At 36.9% G+C, this 13,284-nt stretch overlaps 5 protein-coding genes across 6 annotated transcripts; 2 read left to right on the forward strand and 3 right to left on the reverse strand.

Moving 5' to 3' along the window:
• Positions 1–366: 366 nt before the first annotated feature.
• LOC9318766 (nucleolar GTP-binding protein 1) lies at positions 367–1,366 on the forward strand. The gene is made up of 2 exons (XM_002882654.2): positions 367–423; positions 519–1,366. Exons 1-2 carry the CDS (start codon positions 382–384, stop codon positions 1,299–1,301), a joined length of 825 nt encoding a protein of 274 aa, XP_002882700.2. The 5' UTR covers positions 367–381; the 3' UTR covers positions 1,302–1,366.
• LOC9318767 (2-hydroxy-6-oxononadienedioate/2-hydroxy-6-oxononatrienedioate hydrolase) lies at positions 1,311–3,715 on the reverse strand. Of its 2 annotated transcripts, none has more exons than XM_021033315.1 (6): positions 3,408–3,715; positions 2,630–3,100; positions 2,260–2,546; positions 2,027–2,125; positions 1,808–1,931; positions 1,311–1,669 (listed from the first exon to the last, which is right to left on the reverse strand). In XM_021033315.1, exons 1-6 carry the CDS (start codon positions 3,619–3,621, stop codon positions 1,446–1,448), a joined length of 1,419 nt encoding a protein of 472 aa, XP_020888974.1. In that variant the 5' UTR covers positions 3,622–3,715; the 3' UTR covers positions 1,311–1,445. The 2 variants fall into 2 exon arrangements, with proteins under 2 accessions (XP_020888974.1, XP_020888973.1); XM_021033314.1 differs by having other exon boundaries at positions 2,260–2,557; positions 2,638–3,100; positions 3,408–3,711.
• A 282-nt stretch (positions 3,716–3,997) lies between these two features.
• Positions 3,998–6,272, reverse strand: LOC9320882 (hydroxyacylglutathione hydrolase cytoplasmic). Its single transcript, XM_002884770.2, has 7 exons — positions 5,994–6,272; positions 5,762–5,884; positions 5,342–5,503; positions 5,149–5,227; positions 4,686–4,799; positions 4,414–4,590; positions 3,998–4,281 (listed from the first exon to the last, which is right to left on the reverse strand). The coding sequence occupies exons 1-7, from the start codon at positions 6,038–6,040 to the stop codon at positions 4,207–4,209; spliced, it is 777 nt and encodes a 258-aa protein (XP_002884816.1). The 5' UTR covers positions 6,041–6,272; the 3' UTR covers positions 3,998–4,206.
• On the forward strand, positions 6,076–7,310 carry LOC9320883 (cytochrome b-c1 complex subunit 8). Its single transcript, XM_002882655.2, has 2 exons — positions 6,076–6,502; positions 7,052–7,310. The coding sequence occupies exons 1-2, from the start codon at positions 6,333–6,335 to the stop codon at positions 7,098–7,100; spliced, it is 219 nt and encodes a 72-aa protein (XP_002882701.1). The 5' UTR covers positions 6,076–6,332; the 3' UTR covers positions 7,101–7,310.
• Positions 7,311–8,255: 945 nt separating this feature from the next.
• Positions 8,256–9,777, reverse strand: LOC9318768 (methylesterase 17). Its single transcript, XM_002884771.2, has 4 exons — positions 9,442–9,777; positions 9,215–9,355; positions 9,011–9,145; positions 8,256–8,706 (listed from the first exon to the last, which is right to left on the reverse strand). The coding sequence occupies exons 1-4, from the start codon at positions 9,703–9,705 to the stop codon at positions 8,419–8,421; spliced, it is 828 nt and encodes a 275-aa protein (XP_002884817.1). The 5' UTR covers positions 9,706–9,777; the 3' UTR covers positions 8,256–8,418.
• Between the last annotated feature and the right edge of the window lie 3,507 nt (positions 9,778–13,284).

Below are 13,284 nucleotides of genomic sequence, written 5' to 3' on the forward strand. Positions count from 1 at the left end.
TATATAGAGTGATAAATTCCTAGGATTACGAGTTTCCTTCCCTCATCCTCGCGCGAATCCTCGTTATAGTTCCTCAATTTTCAAGGTATCTACTTCGATTTTCCTCTTCCCGTGGTTGTAAGTTTTGGTTAGTTGATTTGTACATGTTTTCTATATCCGAGTGGTAATTTCCTTTCAAAGGTTTGTGTGTAGATTGATAAACCTGATTGTTAAACATTGAGCTGTTGAGAAATTTGACCTAGATTTTGTACGTCGTGGTACACTCGTTGAGTCTTTGATTGGAAATCGAAACCCTAATTTCGTGGCCTTGATTGACAAACCTTTGTGAGAGCAGAGGTTTAGTAAAACAATGGTCTCTGTTTGCATGAGCTTCTTCTTGTGATGTGTATCGTGTCATTGGAATTGCATAGGATTGAAATTGAGGTGCATATAGACATGAGTTGATTGGTTGCTCTCTTTTTTTCTCCAAAAGAAACAGAAAAGTAATTCCTGTATATTTTTGACTAGTACTTGTGCAGATGGATAAAGCAGAAATGGTGGATGAGATGATGATGTTCAAGAAGATGAGTGTCCTTCCCACTGAAAAGGATTTTCTTGATGCCATCGTTTCGGTTTCTCTCCAGGAGCTTAAGAGATCATCCCTCAAGTCCAAGGCTTGCCCTAAGTTTGACCCTATCCATATGGCTTACAGGGAGACGGTTAGGTTCGTAGGGACTACCTTTTCTGCTATGGTCTCTAAGGTTTTTAAAGAGTTTCGCCCCCTCGATGAAACTCATCCCGTGTTCGGTCGCCTCATCTCTCAGCGATTTGATATTAGTCACTTGTCCCTTGCCGTTGCACAACTGGTAAATGCAAAGAGACTGTTTTACAGTATCAGCATGAGGTTTGTGCAGCTACTGAACAAGGATGATTGTGATTCACTGGACAAGTGCAAGCGCCTGAATGTGGCTGCTCTCGGCTGCTTGCTTACTGTTGCTATGAGAATCCTCCCTTGTTTGGCTTATCTCGAAAAGGTCAGGCAGTACATGGCTCAGGCGACTGAGAAGGATCTGGAAGATGAGAATGCTGCTACTCTGACGAACAAGAAGCATGTCGCCCTCTTGTCTAAGGAAGCCTGCACTGGCCTTCACACCCCTCGCTTTGATATTCAAAATGTTGCCGGCTTTGTTCTTCCAGAAGCTGTTGCTCGGGTCGAAGAGTTGGGGCTTGAATATGTCTTCAAGCTCCAAGATAATCAACTGGACTCTGCAAAACTTTCCCAAACTCACAAGGAGCACCTGGTGCATTATTCTCGCTTATAAATCAATCTGTTGAAGAATCAATGTCTCTCGGTTTTTATTCTATATCTAGTCTCTGATATTGTCGACATTTGTTTCTTTAGGTCCAATAACATGAAGATTCTCTAAAATTTAGTCTTGATTAAGCTAAAAAAATATAGTTTTATTTCATGATACAATCCCTTGGAACTTCAAGTCCACTTGTTGTGACCCTCCAAAAGCATTCCCTAGAAACTTTGCAACAATAGATATGAACTCATCTGGCTTTTCCTCTTGAGGAAGATGACCACATTTCTTAATTACTTCGAACACCGATCCCGGTATGGCTCGTGCCAGCCTCTCTGCGTTCCAAGCTGGCACAATCCGGTCTGTATCTCCCGTCACAATCAGAACTATATTACCAACATGAAGAAAAGTGTCATGTCATTGATTCACACTATATATAATGCACAACTCTTGGTTCCAGTTGTGATTCTAATACATTGAAAGCACAAATGAAATTGTCAGGATTGAATAGAAAGAGATGTTACCCGGACATTTGATTTCTTGGAGTCTTTTCGACAATGGGGGTTTTTTCTCTGAGCCATTATTATCTGTTAGTGTAGCGACTGTGAATTCCACTAGAGCTTTGTCCCATCCCTTGGCTCTTAGAGGCTGTTTATTTGGCAACAAATGCAAATCAGATTTTCCAACTTTACACATGACAATGCAGAGGAGATACATAAACCTGAGAAACCCGAAAATTCCACCTTTGTATAACCCTGGACGACGTGATCCGTCACTTGTTTCGAGTCATACCATGCGTTTCTAACAGCTGTTACTCCAAATTTATTGATTGCCATCCTCACCTGGTGAAAAACCCATCACCTTAAACTCATCAAGTAAGATCCTTTCGAGGTTCGCTAGACCCACATTTCTTGGTCTAACAACATATAAAAATGAGATGACTGGTGAATGAAGCCAAGACAAAAAAAAGCGGTACCAGCATTACTCCAAGAAAGGACCTGAGGAAAGCTGCTAAAGCTTTCTTGTAGAGAGAATTCAGCATATTCGCCATTCCCGTAACCACTCTCAAAATTGCTCTTATAACGCCTTTGGTTAACTCAACTAGAGTCCCTAGAAAGTTGGTTGTTGGAGCTTCTTTGCCACGGTTATCTCCAGCATCAGTTGTGGCCACAGGACGGGGAGCGAATATAGCTGGAGCGACGAGAATGAGAGCAGCAACACGCTCTGGGGCTTCAAAGTAAGAATCTACAGCTATAGGGCAACCTGCAGAATGTCTACAACATATGAAAAACAATCTCAGCTTATGGTGGCCCTTAATTAAGAAATGCAAAGTATATAGAACCTACTAACTGACCCCACAAGAATCGCCTTATCGGCAGCAAGAAAATCGATGAAATACAACGTAGTGAGCACGGAATACACCATAGAGTAGGGATTCAATGGTTTTGCATCATTGGCAGTACCACTAAACGGGTGGAAAATCCGAGAAGTCAAGCCAAATGCGGGTCTATCAAAGGCCAGAACTTTTGAACGGACGAGCCGAGCCAGAGGCTTCATAACTCTGTTCCAGGAGAACACAGAAGCGCCAAAGCCGTGCAATAGAATCATCGGAAACTCGGTTTTTGGTGTTTCTTGAGCATGGAGGCTTGGGGTTGAAACATCATCAGAGAGTGTCTGTGGATCAAACACTTTGTGGTGTATATGAACACCTTGAAACTCACAGAAACAGCTGTCTGGATCAGCTAAGTTCATAGGATCTTGTTCTGTTTCAGCTTCCATCTCCTCTTTACCCTGAGCTCCATCATCTAAATATTGATCTGAATATTCATGAAACACAGAGAGATTACGCATATAAAATAAATCTTTATAAAAAAAAAAAAAAAATTGTGAAACACAGAGAGGTTAATCAATCTAATTTCATAAAATTGGAACTAGAAGCTCAAATGTTTCACAAGTAGTAGAAATACTGAATCTTATAGGTGAGTCCAGAAACCTTCAATATAATAGTTACCTAACACGAATGTTGAAGAACTCAGAGAGATTCGTCAATTGAAATCTGAACTATGAGTGGAAGCTCATGAACTAGAGCAAGTAGAAAGAAAGTAACAATTCTTTTACGTGTACCTGGGAAGCCGCCAGAGAGAGAAGGAGAAGAAGAAGCAGCATTGGAGACGACGAGACGGCGAGAGGGTTGGCCAGAGATCCGGTGAGACATCTGAAAATGGGTTCGTGAGGAATCTAAACTAAGCTTGTCGTTGAGAGAGGATAAGGAAGCGAAAGTTGAGAGAATCTGCTTTGGTTGGTTCAAAAAGAAGATGCATTTGGTGTTTAAATTCATTCTTGCTTCCTAATTATCATACAGAAGAAGATAACTTAAACTATAGTACAAACAAAAGTTTCTGCTTTTTCTAAATAACACGGGAAGGTTAGAACATACAGTGTTCTGTCTTGTTAAAATTAATAAATAAATAAAAAAATAAAAGAAATGGTGTAGTAGTTCTGACTTCTCAGTTCTCACCTTCAATCTATTGGACAAAGAATAAAGATCACTGGATGGAGAAAAGGACCTAAACGTAAAAAGCCCACTCCATTCGATGCCACTTGGCAGTGCTATGGGGCAAGATAAAGTAACTGAAATTCTTCTCAAGTTGTTGTAAGTTTCCATGCGTTTAATTATCCAATCTAAACCAAATTTTAGTTTGATTTCGGAAAAATCAAAAAGCGAAACATTCAAAGATGAAGACGGCTTATCCACAATACACTGAAACTTCAAAAGGGTGTACGGCTTACAAGTCGGTCTGATTTCGGTTTACCAAACCGGTTCACAGTTTCACACAGAATATCAACATGACTGGTTCAAACACCTTTTACAGGATCATTCAACACAACACACACAAAGTATAGGTAAGAAGTTCTCCATTTATCATCCCCTCCACTGATCCTTCTTGTTCCGAACTTCCCTCAGTGTATCAATTGGCGACTTGCAACCGAGTTTCTCCTGGAAAATAACAAAGTTGACCCCGAGATGCGACAAGAGTAAAGATCGATATCTAGTGATAACTTGAATAAAAGCAAATAAACAAGTAATCTATAGCCTTGTTCAAAAAGATGAACCAAATGGAGTAACAACCTGTATCTCTGGCTTATCAACGCGCATAAATGGGTTTGTTTCGAGCTCTTCTTCTAGTGTTGAAGGGATTGTCTGAAGATCTGCTTGGCGCTGTTGACGGGCCCATGCTAACTTCTGCTGTATCTTCTCGTTGTTTGGTTCCACAGTTAAAGCAAATTCCAAGTTTTTCACCGTGTACTGAGGAGAAATGAATAGCAGATTATTACGTTTCTAGACATCGTTTTTATGAGTTAAAGAGCTCAAAAGACATATTGAAGCTGTTGTTCTTTTACCTCGTGGCCGCAGTAAACCTGTGTTGGTTTAGGTAATGAAGCAAGAGTCACACACAATGACTTATACATCTGTTCAGCTGTCCCTTCGAAAAATTTCCCGCATCCAGCAACAAACTGTATAGAAGTAACCACAGTGCTTAGTAACAGAGATTTATGATAGTTGAGGATTTGCGTGAGTAATGTGAAACCCTAAATGGATTTGTTAGTATGAATAAAAAGTTTCAAGGGAAAAAGAGGAGAGTTGAGATTCATTATCTTAATCAAGCAGCTTTAACTTATTACTATCTCCATTTAGACATAAAAAAGGCGATGAAGATATAAGGAGAACATATAGTGCGTATGGTAAGATCTGTTTTCGTTCTTCATAACAATAAGACAACTAGAGCGATAGACTGAGAGAAGGAGAGAGAGAGAGAAAAAGAGAGAGGAGGACAAAAGGATCCAGCTTAAAGTTACTACTTACAAGGGTATCTCCAGTGAACACAGCTGGGTTTTCTCCTTCTTTTCCGGTTACATAATAACTAATGTGACCCTTGGTGTGACTGTCACAAATAGATATATCAGAGGAATCAGCGGTAACAAGAGAAAACGACCGAGGCAATAACAACAAAGTAGATTAGATGCATCTAAATTCATCCAAAGAAAAAAGAACAAACCAAGGGGTGTGGAGAGCCAATATGTTGACATCCTGACCCAAAGTCAGCTTGTCACCATTATCAACCGCATCAGTGCACCCTTTCACTTTATCCAGAGAACCTCCATATACTTTGATTTCAGGAACCAACTGCTTAATCTTCTCGTTTCCACCGGCATGATCCCTTTCATCATATCAAGCCACCAATCAAAAAATAAGTTTTAAAATGAAAATGCCGCCTCAAACCCCAATTTCATCGAATACAAAGGCAACAATCATATAGTAGACATAAATCTTGCAGCTTTAAGACGTGAAACACTAATGCACCTACTTCAAAAAGTAGACAAAATCTAGCATATATCACTGAGCAATAGGAACCAATAGAGAGTCTCGGAGATGAATCAAATTAGACTTTTATTAGTGAAATAGAGGGGAAGTGTACCAGTGATGATGCGTGGTGAGTACGAACTTGATCTTAGCTTGGTGCTGCTCAGCCGATGCAATCACCTTCTCCGGATCAACTGGATCCACAACCGCCGCGTCTCCGGTGCTCTCATCGATTATCCTTTTTTTCCATTTTACCAAAAAAAGAAGAATCAAATCCAAAATTGATGATGAACCGAATCAGATAAAGAAGAATCGAAAATTGAAGAAAGATACACGAAATCACTCACAGATAAGAGTAGTTGTCTTGTAGACAAGGAACGTGGAAGATCTTCATCGCCGTCTCCTTCGATCGATCGTCCTTCTCCTCCAGAACACTAGCTGTATCATTTATGGAAATATCACTATAGTGATTATCCACTTCGGTTTACCCAAACCGGATCTAACCAAACAGCTCAAGATATAAAAATTTGCCGCAGGTGATCCGGTTAAATCGTAATTGTAACTGAACCGAGATCGGATTAAAACATAAGCTTCGTTGAGAATCGTTTATTTTAGGTTTTGGGGAGATTCGTTCTCGTACTGTGGATTGTTGTTGTTGTTGGGATTATCTGAGAAGAGAAGAAGAAATGGGGAAGCAGCCGGTGAAATTGAAGGCGGTGGTTTACGCACTTTCTCCGTTCCAGCAGAAGATCATGACCGGTCTCTGGAAGGATCTGCCGGAGAAGATCCATCACAAGGTCTCTGAGAATTGGATCAGTGCCACTCTTCTCGTTACCCCTGTCGTTGCAACCTACTGGTACAGCTCTCCCTCTCTCTCTCTGTCTCTCTTATCAATCGATTGGTAAACGAATCTTTGGATTGAGTTCCGATCTGGTGATTGTTCTTCGATCTGGTTGTTGTACGAATTTTCGGTTTCTGTGTCATCGAGCTAGTGCGGCGCTAAATGGATTTAGGGTTCTTCGTTTGTGACATAGGAACAAATGAGAAATGATAGAATTAAGTTAGCTGGAGAAGAGTATTAAGTATAAACCTAGAACCACCACCACCATGGAGATATGGATAACAAGTCTAGATTCCTCTATTGTGAGGTTGTGTTTTGAAACTGTGTAGTATAGAGACTCTCAGCTAGAATAAGTCTTTCAGGTATCAATTATTATTATTGATGAACCACTTTGTGGAATTGCATTTAAAGATCTTGAGGATGTTAATGGCCTAATTGTAATCATTATTAGCTAATTAGTGTGTATCTATTAAACCTGTTGAGTTCTTGCTTGTGAAGACTACTGTACTATGTTTATCGTCATCTTCTTCTGTGCTGAATCTGCCAATACACAAATGAATGCAGGTATGCTCAATACTTCAAGGAACAGGAGAAGCTTGAGCACCGATTCTGAAGCATGAACTCACTCCTTTTCTACAAGAACCTTATAGTTTGAAGTCACTTCTTTTGTTTGAAGTCATAATTTTCATCAAAACTCATGTGGGAATCTTCTGAGTCAGTTTTTCTGAAACTCTATTGCTAAATAAATGTTTTGGTTTCTTGACAATGACTGTTGATGTTCATCTTTCTTGTTATGGTATGAAAATTGGATTGAATCGAATAATCTATTGATCCCTCAAAACAACTGGGCAAACCCAAACACTTTCTATGTTCCCTTAAAACATCAACTACCAATACTAGGCTTGCGTTTTTTTTACACGTCTGGTCCGGTTACTCTAGACGTAAACGGATCAACCCGAATCCACAACGACGAGAAGATCGAAGCAATAAGAGCTGACCAGACCACAATAATGGTTGGAGTCTGTCGCCCCATCAAACCCTTGAATGGGGTATAAGTGAACAATCACCCAAAAGGCAAAGAAGAGTTTACCAAAGAGAGGTCCCCAAGACTATTTGATAGCATAAGAAACTCCTGCAACCACTCCTACCAGGTTTATGATGAGCAGAGTCGTTGGTGGAACTAGAAGTGTTGTCCATTTGACCAAGTAAAGCTCGATGGAGTCACTGTCTTCCGAAGTTGGTGGAACTAGAAGTGTTGTCCATTTGACCAAGTAAAGCTCGATGGAGTCACGGTCTTCGATTGAGGCCTTTGAGGTGACTGTGAAGTTGGTGTTGATACCGGCGAGGACTTTAAGTAGACCTTGGAAGACTGCAAACAAGTGAGCTGATACACCATCAATGAGTCAATGACCCAAAACTGCTCGTTTCTCCACCATTCGTCTATGCCCACACCGCTCCATCTCATTTCTGTTTCGTCTTCGTAATGTAAGACACACTCACTCTCTTTCTCTTCTCTTTCACAGGATCATCAAGTCTTCTTCTCCATAGAAATTTATGGAGGAAGCTTACAAGCTACAATAAAATCTCCACATACATTACACCGACACCTTTACACTATCTTTTCTGATTACACTCTATTTCATTTTTTTCCCCATTTAACATTTCTTTCTACACGATTTGCCGCAATTTAATTCGGTTTACACGTAACCCGGTTCCATTCTAAACTACAATCCAAATTAAAAACTTTAATATTATCACGAAAGATAAAAATAAATAAAACATATTTATTCCAAAACCATTAGTAAAATAGTAAAATACTAAAATGTCATATAAATCAAAGTAAATTAACACACTCTCTGAGTCTCTCCACAAAACTGATCACTTAACCGGTTTTTAAAACAACAAAACACAATCCTTTTGTTCTTAATCTTTTAGATAGAACCGACGGAAACGGCAGCTTTGATGAGTAAACCGAAGAGAACAAAAGGGTTAGAGAAGAAAGGAGAATGGTCGCTCTCCAATTCGTAAACTTGGCTCGGTGGCCACCGTCTTATCATTGCGTCTTGCTGCTCCGGTTTCATGACCCGGTCGAGTAACGTCTTGATGTACACACGCGGTACTTGCTCCTCTTGTCCAGTTTCTTTTTCTTCGTCCAGTTTTGCGGTCGTTAACGCCAAAATTGGTGCTGGTCTCATCATTAATGCAGCCAATGAACATTCCTTTACACCAACACAAAAAACAAAAACAAAAACACACAAGAGTATAAAAGGACTAGAAATTTGGATTGGATGAAATAGTTGTATTATTTTATTCGATATGTTATCCACAACAATTCGATATGTAACATCTAGACAACCACAATTCTACTGAACAAAACATAGTAGACAAAAATCACGAATATTTAACTTTAATAATGCAGGATTTGGATATATAATATACATGTGTAATACTAAGTCCTACACTTAAACATTAAATCTTGGATCTTTGAGCTTCTATATATATGAAATAAAACAGTAGTGAAACCTGTTGAGGACTCATGTGGTAAAGGAGTTTTCGTCGGAATTCATGTTTGATAATAGCACTGGTTGGAGGATTCTCAGGTCCTAAACCAAAACCGAGCTCGTAGACATCACCATGTTCTGATAGATCAGGCACTCCCTGTAACAAAGAAACATAACGTCACACACAAGTTAACTTGACTTTAAAGAAATCTGTATTTTTTTTTACATTTTTCATGTCTTCATCGGTCTGAAGCCCGTATTTGAGCATCGAAGCTCCGATAAAAACAGCAAGACAGATCTTCTTAGGGAATCTCTGTATCGCGCTCGTTACGCTAAGCCCTCCCGCACTGTGACCCACAAGTATCACCTGACAAAAACAGAACAGAGAAAAAACAGAGTGAGTTTGCTTCAGATTCACGAATCTATCCAATTGAGTTCTGAATTAGGTTTCACCTGTTCTTGTTCAGGGAAAGAGGAGAGGAAGTCGATGAGTGGTTGGTTGTATTGGTCGAAGGTAGTGAGAGAATCGGCGGATGAAAAATCGATGCCGGAGGATTTGAGGTCGATGCAAGTGACGGTGAAGCCAGAGACTTCCATGAGACATTTGATCTTGTACCAGCACCATGATCCTAAGCTCATGCCATGTATTAGCACAAAGTGTGGTGGTTTTCTTCCTGGTTTGAGGTCTACGGTTTCTTCTTGATTCTCCTCCGCCATTGATTACGCCGGAGTTTTGCCTGTGATTTTAAGGGTTTTTTTCCAAAGAGTGCTCTGTGTGTCTTGTCACATTTGTCAAGGGCATATATAGTGAAAATTGAAAATATCTTTGTTTCTTTCTCAGTTGGGTGATTTTTTAAAAATTAATAATTGTATTCTACTATTAAGAAACGACCATTGTGCTTTGGATAGAAATTTAACAAGGAATATATAGAATGTCTACTTGCGTCTAATGTGTAGGATTTTTTCCCTTGTGCAGCTCATTTTTTAGCTTAACTCCTGTTTTTAATTTGGTATAAATAGATTTTTGTCCAATATTAATCCGGTCAACCGATAAGTTCAAATTTATTTAGTAAAATACATACTCCCTCCGTTTTAATTTAGTTGTCGTTTTAGGATTTAAATTTTGTTTCATAATAGTTGTCGTTTTAGGTTTTCAATGCAAATGTTTAGTGAAAATTCCAGTTTTATCTCTACTGTTTTAATGTTTTGGCCAATGAAATTTTTTATAAAATATATTAATAAAGGGTAAAACAGAAAATTTAACGATTTTCTTAATTTGTGTGCACAAACCTTAAACGACAACTAAAACAAAACGGAGGAAGTAATATAATAAAGCAGTTAAAACTTAAAAGTAATTTGTTAAAAAGATATTCCAAAAAAAAGATTTATAGGAAAAGAAAAAACTTTATTACCACCATGTTAATAGACATGGTTCTTTGTACAATGCTAGTTTTTTTTTAATGGTTTTCGACGTAAACACTTCTTTTTTGCAAATTCTGAATTTGATGCAGCCGTTAAGGTAATTGTATTTGTATCAATTCAATCTTAAATTAGCGTTTACTACGATAATTAAAAAGAAAGGTGAAGAGTTTTTTTTTATATAATTATTATATAGACATATAATATCAATTGATCGTTTTGGTTGTGGATCCGACTTTTGTATATGGTCACTTGATTTATTGCATATTCATAGTTGGGGTAGTCAATGAGTAATAATTGTGTGTTCTGACTATATTCTTATTATTAGTACTATTTACGTTTTATCCGCACTAAAATAATTCTCTAAATAATTTATGTCATGCCATTAAAATAATTCTTGATCGGATTTTCTAGTTTAAAGTTCATAGTTATTTCAAGATTAACGATTACAAGACGGCGAGGAGGATACAAATTATAAACGACTCTCAATCTAAACTAATAAAGAAAATCCATTTGATAGCTGGATTCAATTAGACGTGATAAAGAAAAGAGAAAACATACTAATAGTCATCGTTAAGATAAAATGTTACTTAGATTCAGGTATGTCACGTGTGTTATCAAGACCCGTGCTATGATTTGTTTTGTAATTTGATTAAAGTTATAGTACTATATCCGATAGCTAAAGTATTTTCCCGTCAGTTTTTTAACGCAGAGATAATAAATTTCATTGACCAATTTAATGCTCGTAACTCTAAAGAGCAATTTGGTTTTACCTAAACTTATGAACCATGAGTTTGCCGAAGGGAAAAAAAGTTCAAAACAAATGCAAATGGTAGTAATTCAAAGGATTTAGGTTTACCGTACACGTCAAAACTCAAAACTATTGACTCATTTGATTAGTTTATGCAATTTTCACGTTCATAAATCCATTTGGAACTGAAAATATGCACGATATATAATATTATAATCCTTGCTCGGAACCATTAAATTAAAAATGGAAAGATTTTTGACTTTTGTGTAATTGTTTTATTTTCTTTTCTATCTCATTGTTAAAAGAAAAATTAAAGAATGAAAAAAAAAAAAAAAAAAAAAAGAAGAAGGAATAAGGTGCAAATAATTAAACACTGATTGAAAAGGGAAAAAAGGAGAAGTGTCACAAACAAAGATGAAGATATCTCCTCCTTTTCAGTGGGTAACGAAAGCGTCTTTTCTATTTTTCTTTTTCCCATATCCCTAATTTTCGGTTTATTTTGTAACCTATATTGTATAACCCAATTTATTTTTCTTTTCTATGCTATAGTCTAGACAAACGAACGCGTGAAATGAAAATGACATATACTACATGACTTTGGATTAATTCTAATTGTTAGTTTCTAGTATACAAAATATTCCATATTTTGAGGGTTTTCTACACATGCCTTTTTTCCTCTAGCCATATTAAAGTTTTAAAGAAAAAACGTGTAGATTTTGTAAATCTTCATTAAAGTTTTAAGATTATGGTAGTGTTTAAAGACCGGAGAAACATCCAAAAGAAAGACAAAAAAAGGCCGGAGAAACATCCAACAAAAAAAAACCTTGGGTTGTAAAAAAGATCATCACTCCACAAAAATTAGCTTTTGGTAACATTTCGTGAAAAGGAAAAAAATGCAATAAGTGAGATATGACAATGACATATGAAATGGTCAGACGAGAGACATGTGCCTAAAGGCAAGCCTTTGCCAATTGTCAGTGTCTTTGTGGACAAATGGAATCAGATTCATTTTTATTACGTGTAACGTTTTTTCCCATTATATAATTCTCTATAATTTACTTTAGTCTCATAAGTCATAACTAACCAAAACTGTTACTAGTTAACAAAATGGTTCATCAGTAGAACAAATATTTAAGTTTGGTAAGAAATAAAACGTAAAACCTACTGATATATGTTAATTAAATTTAGATTATTGATCTTTCAGTTTCTTTAGGTCTAGACACCCCAACGTACATGTTAACTAAAAAAACGTACATGATACATCTATACATTTTTTTTCTTATCAAACTGGTCTCGTAAGGTCGAAACCCATCTTGAACACTCGACCATGCAGAAATGATTTTACTGAATTTTGCATGTTGGGGCTAGTGGAGAGAAACCATTTCCTTTTGTCTGAAAAGTTCTTAGACTATGTACATTGGTTTAAAATTACAACACCCTACTTTTTACCTTTTAACACTCCACATCATAATTCAATACTCATTTTACTTTTATATTTTACAATGGTTTAAAAAAAGATTTCATAATTTAATTTTCTTTTATGTTTTTTTATTTAGTGATTATACATATTACTAAATAAATTTTTTGATTAAAATTATAATAAAATAATTAAGAGTCAAATAACTTTTGTATGCATTTTTATTTAATATATTAATTTTTAAAATAAAATAAATAATAGAGAAATTGTTAAAAATGCCCCTTTTTCAATACCCCTTTTCAAAAATGCCCTCTTTGAGAGTCCATTTTTAAGTTTGCCCTCTTTTAATTTTTAATGACCATTTTACCCTTATTTGAAACAAAATTATGTCCACAAAATACAAAATATTTTTTGGCGGGAAAAGTGATCCCGCAATTTTCCCGCCAAAACACTTGTAAAAACCTTTAAAAACCCTTGTAAAATTTTCCCGTAAAAATTTTTCCCGCCAAAAAAATTTTTTTGCGGGAAAAGTGATTCCGCAATTTTTTTTGCGAAATTTTTTTGGCGGGAAAATTTTTGGCGGGAAAAATTTACAAGGTATTTTAAAGGTTTTTTGCAAGGTATTGACAAGTGTTTTGGATGGTCCTTCTAAGCCTTTATCAAGGTTCACAATGTACTTTTTCAGCTTTATAGAGTATTTACAACTTCT

The sequence above is a fragment of the Arabidopsis lyrata genome, assembly GCF_000004255.2.
Source record: "Arabidopsis lyrata subsp. lyrata unplaced genomic scaffold ARALYscaffold_3, whole genome shotgun sequence".
NCBI lineage: Eukaryota > Viridiplantae > Streptophyta > Magnoliopsida > Brassicales > Brassicaceae > Arabidopsis > Arabidopsis lyrata.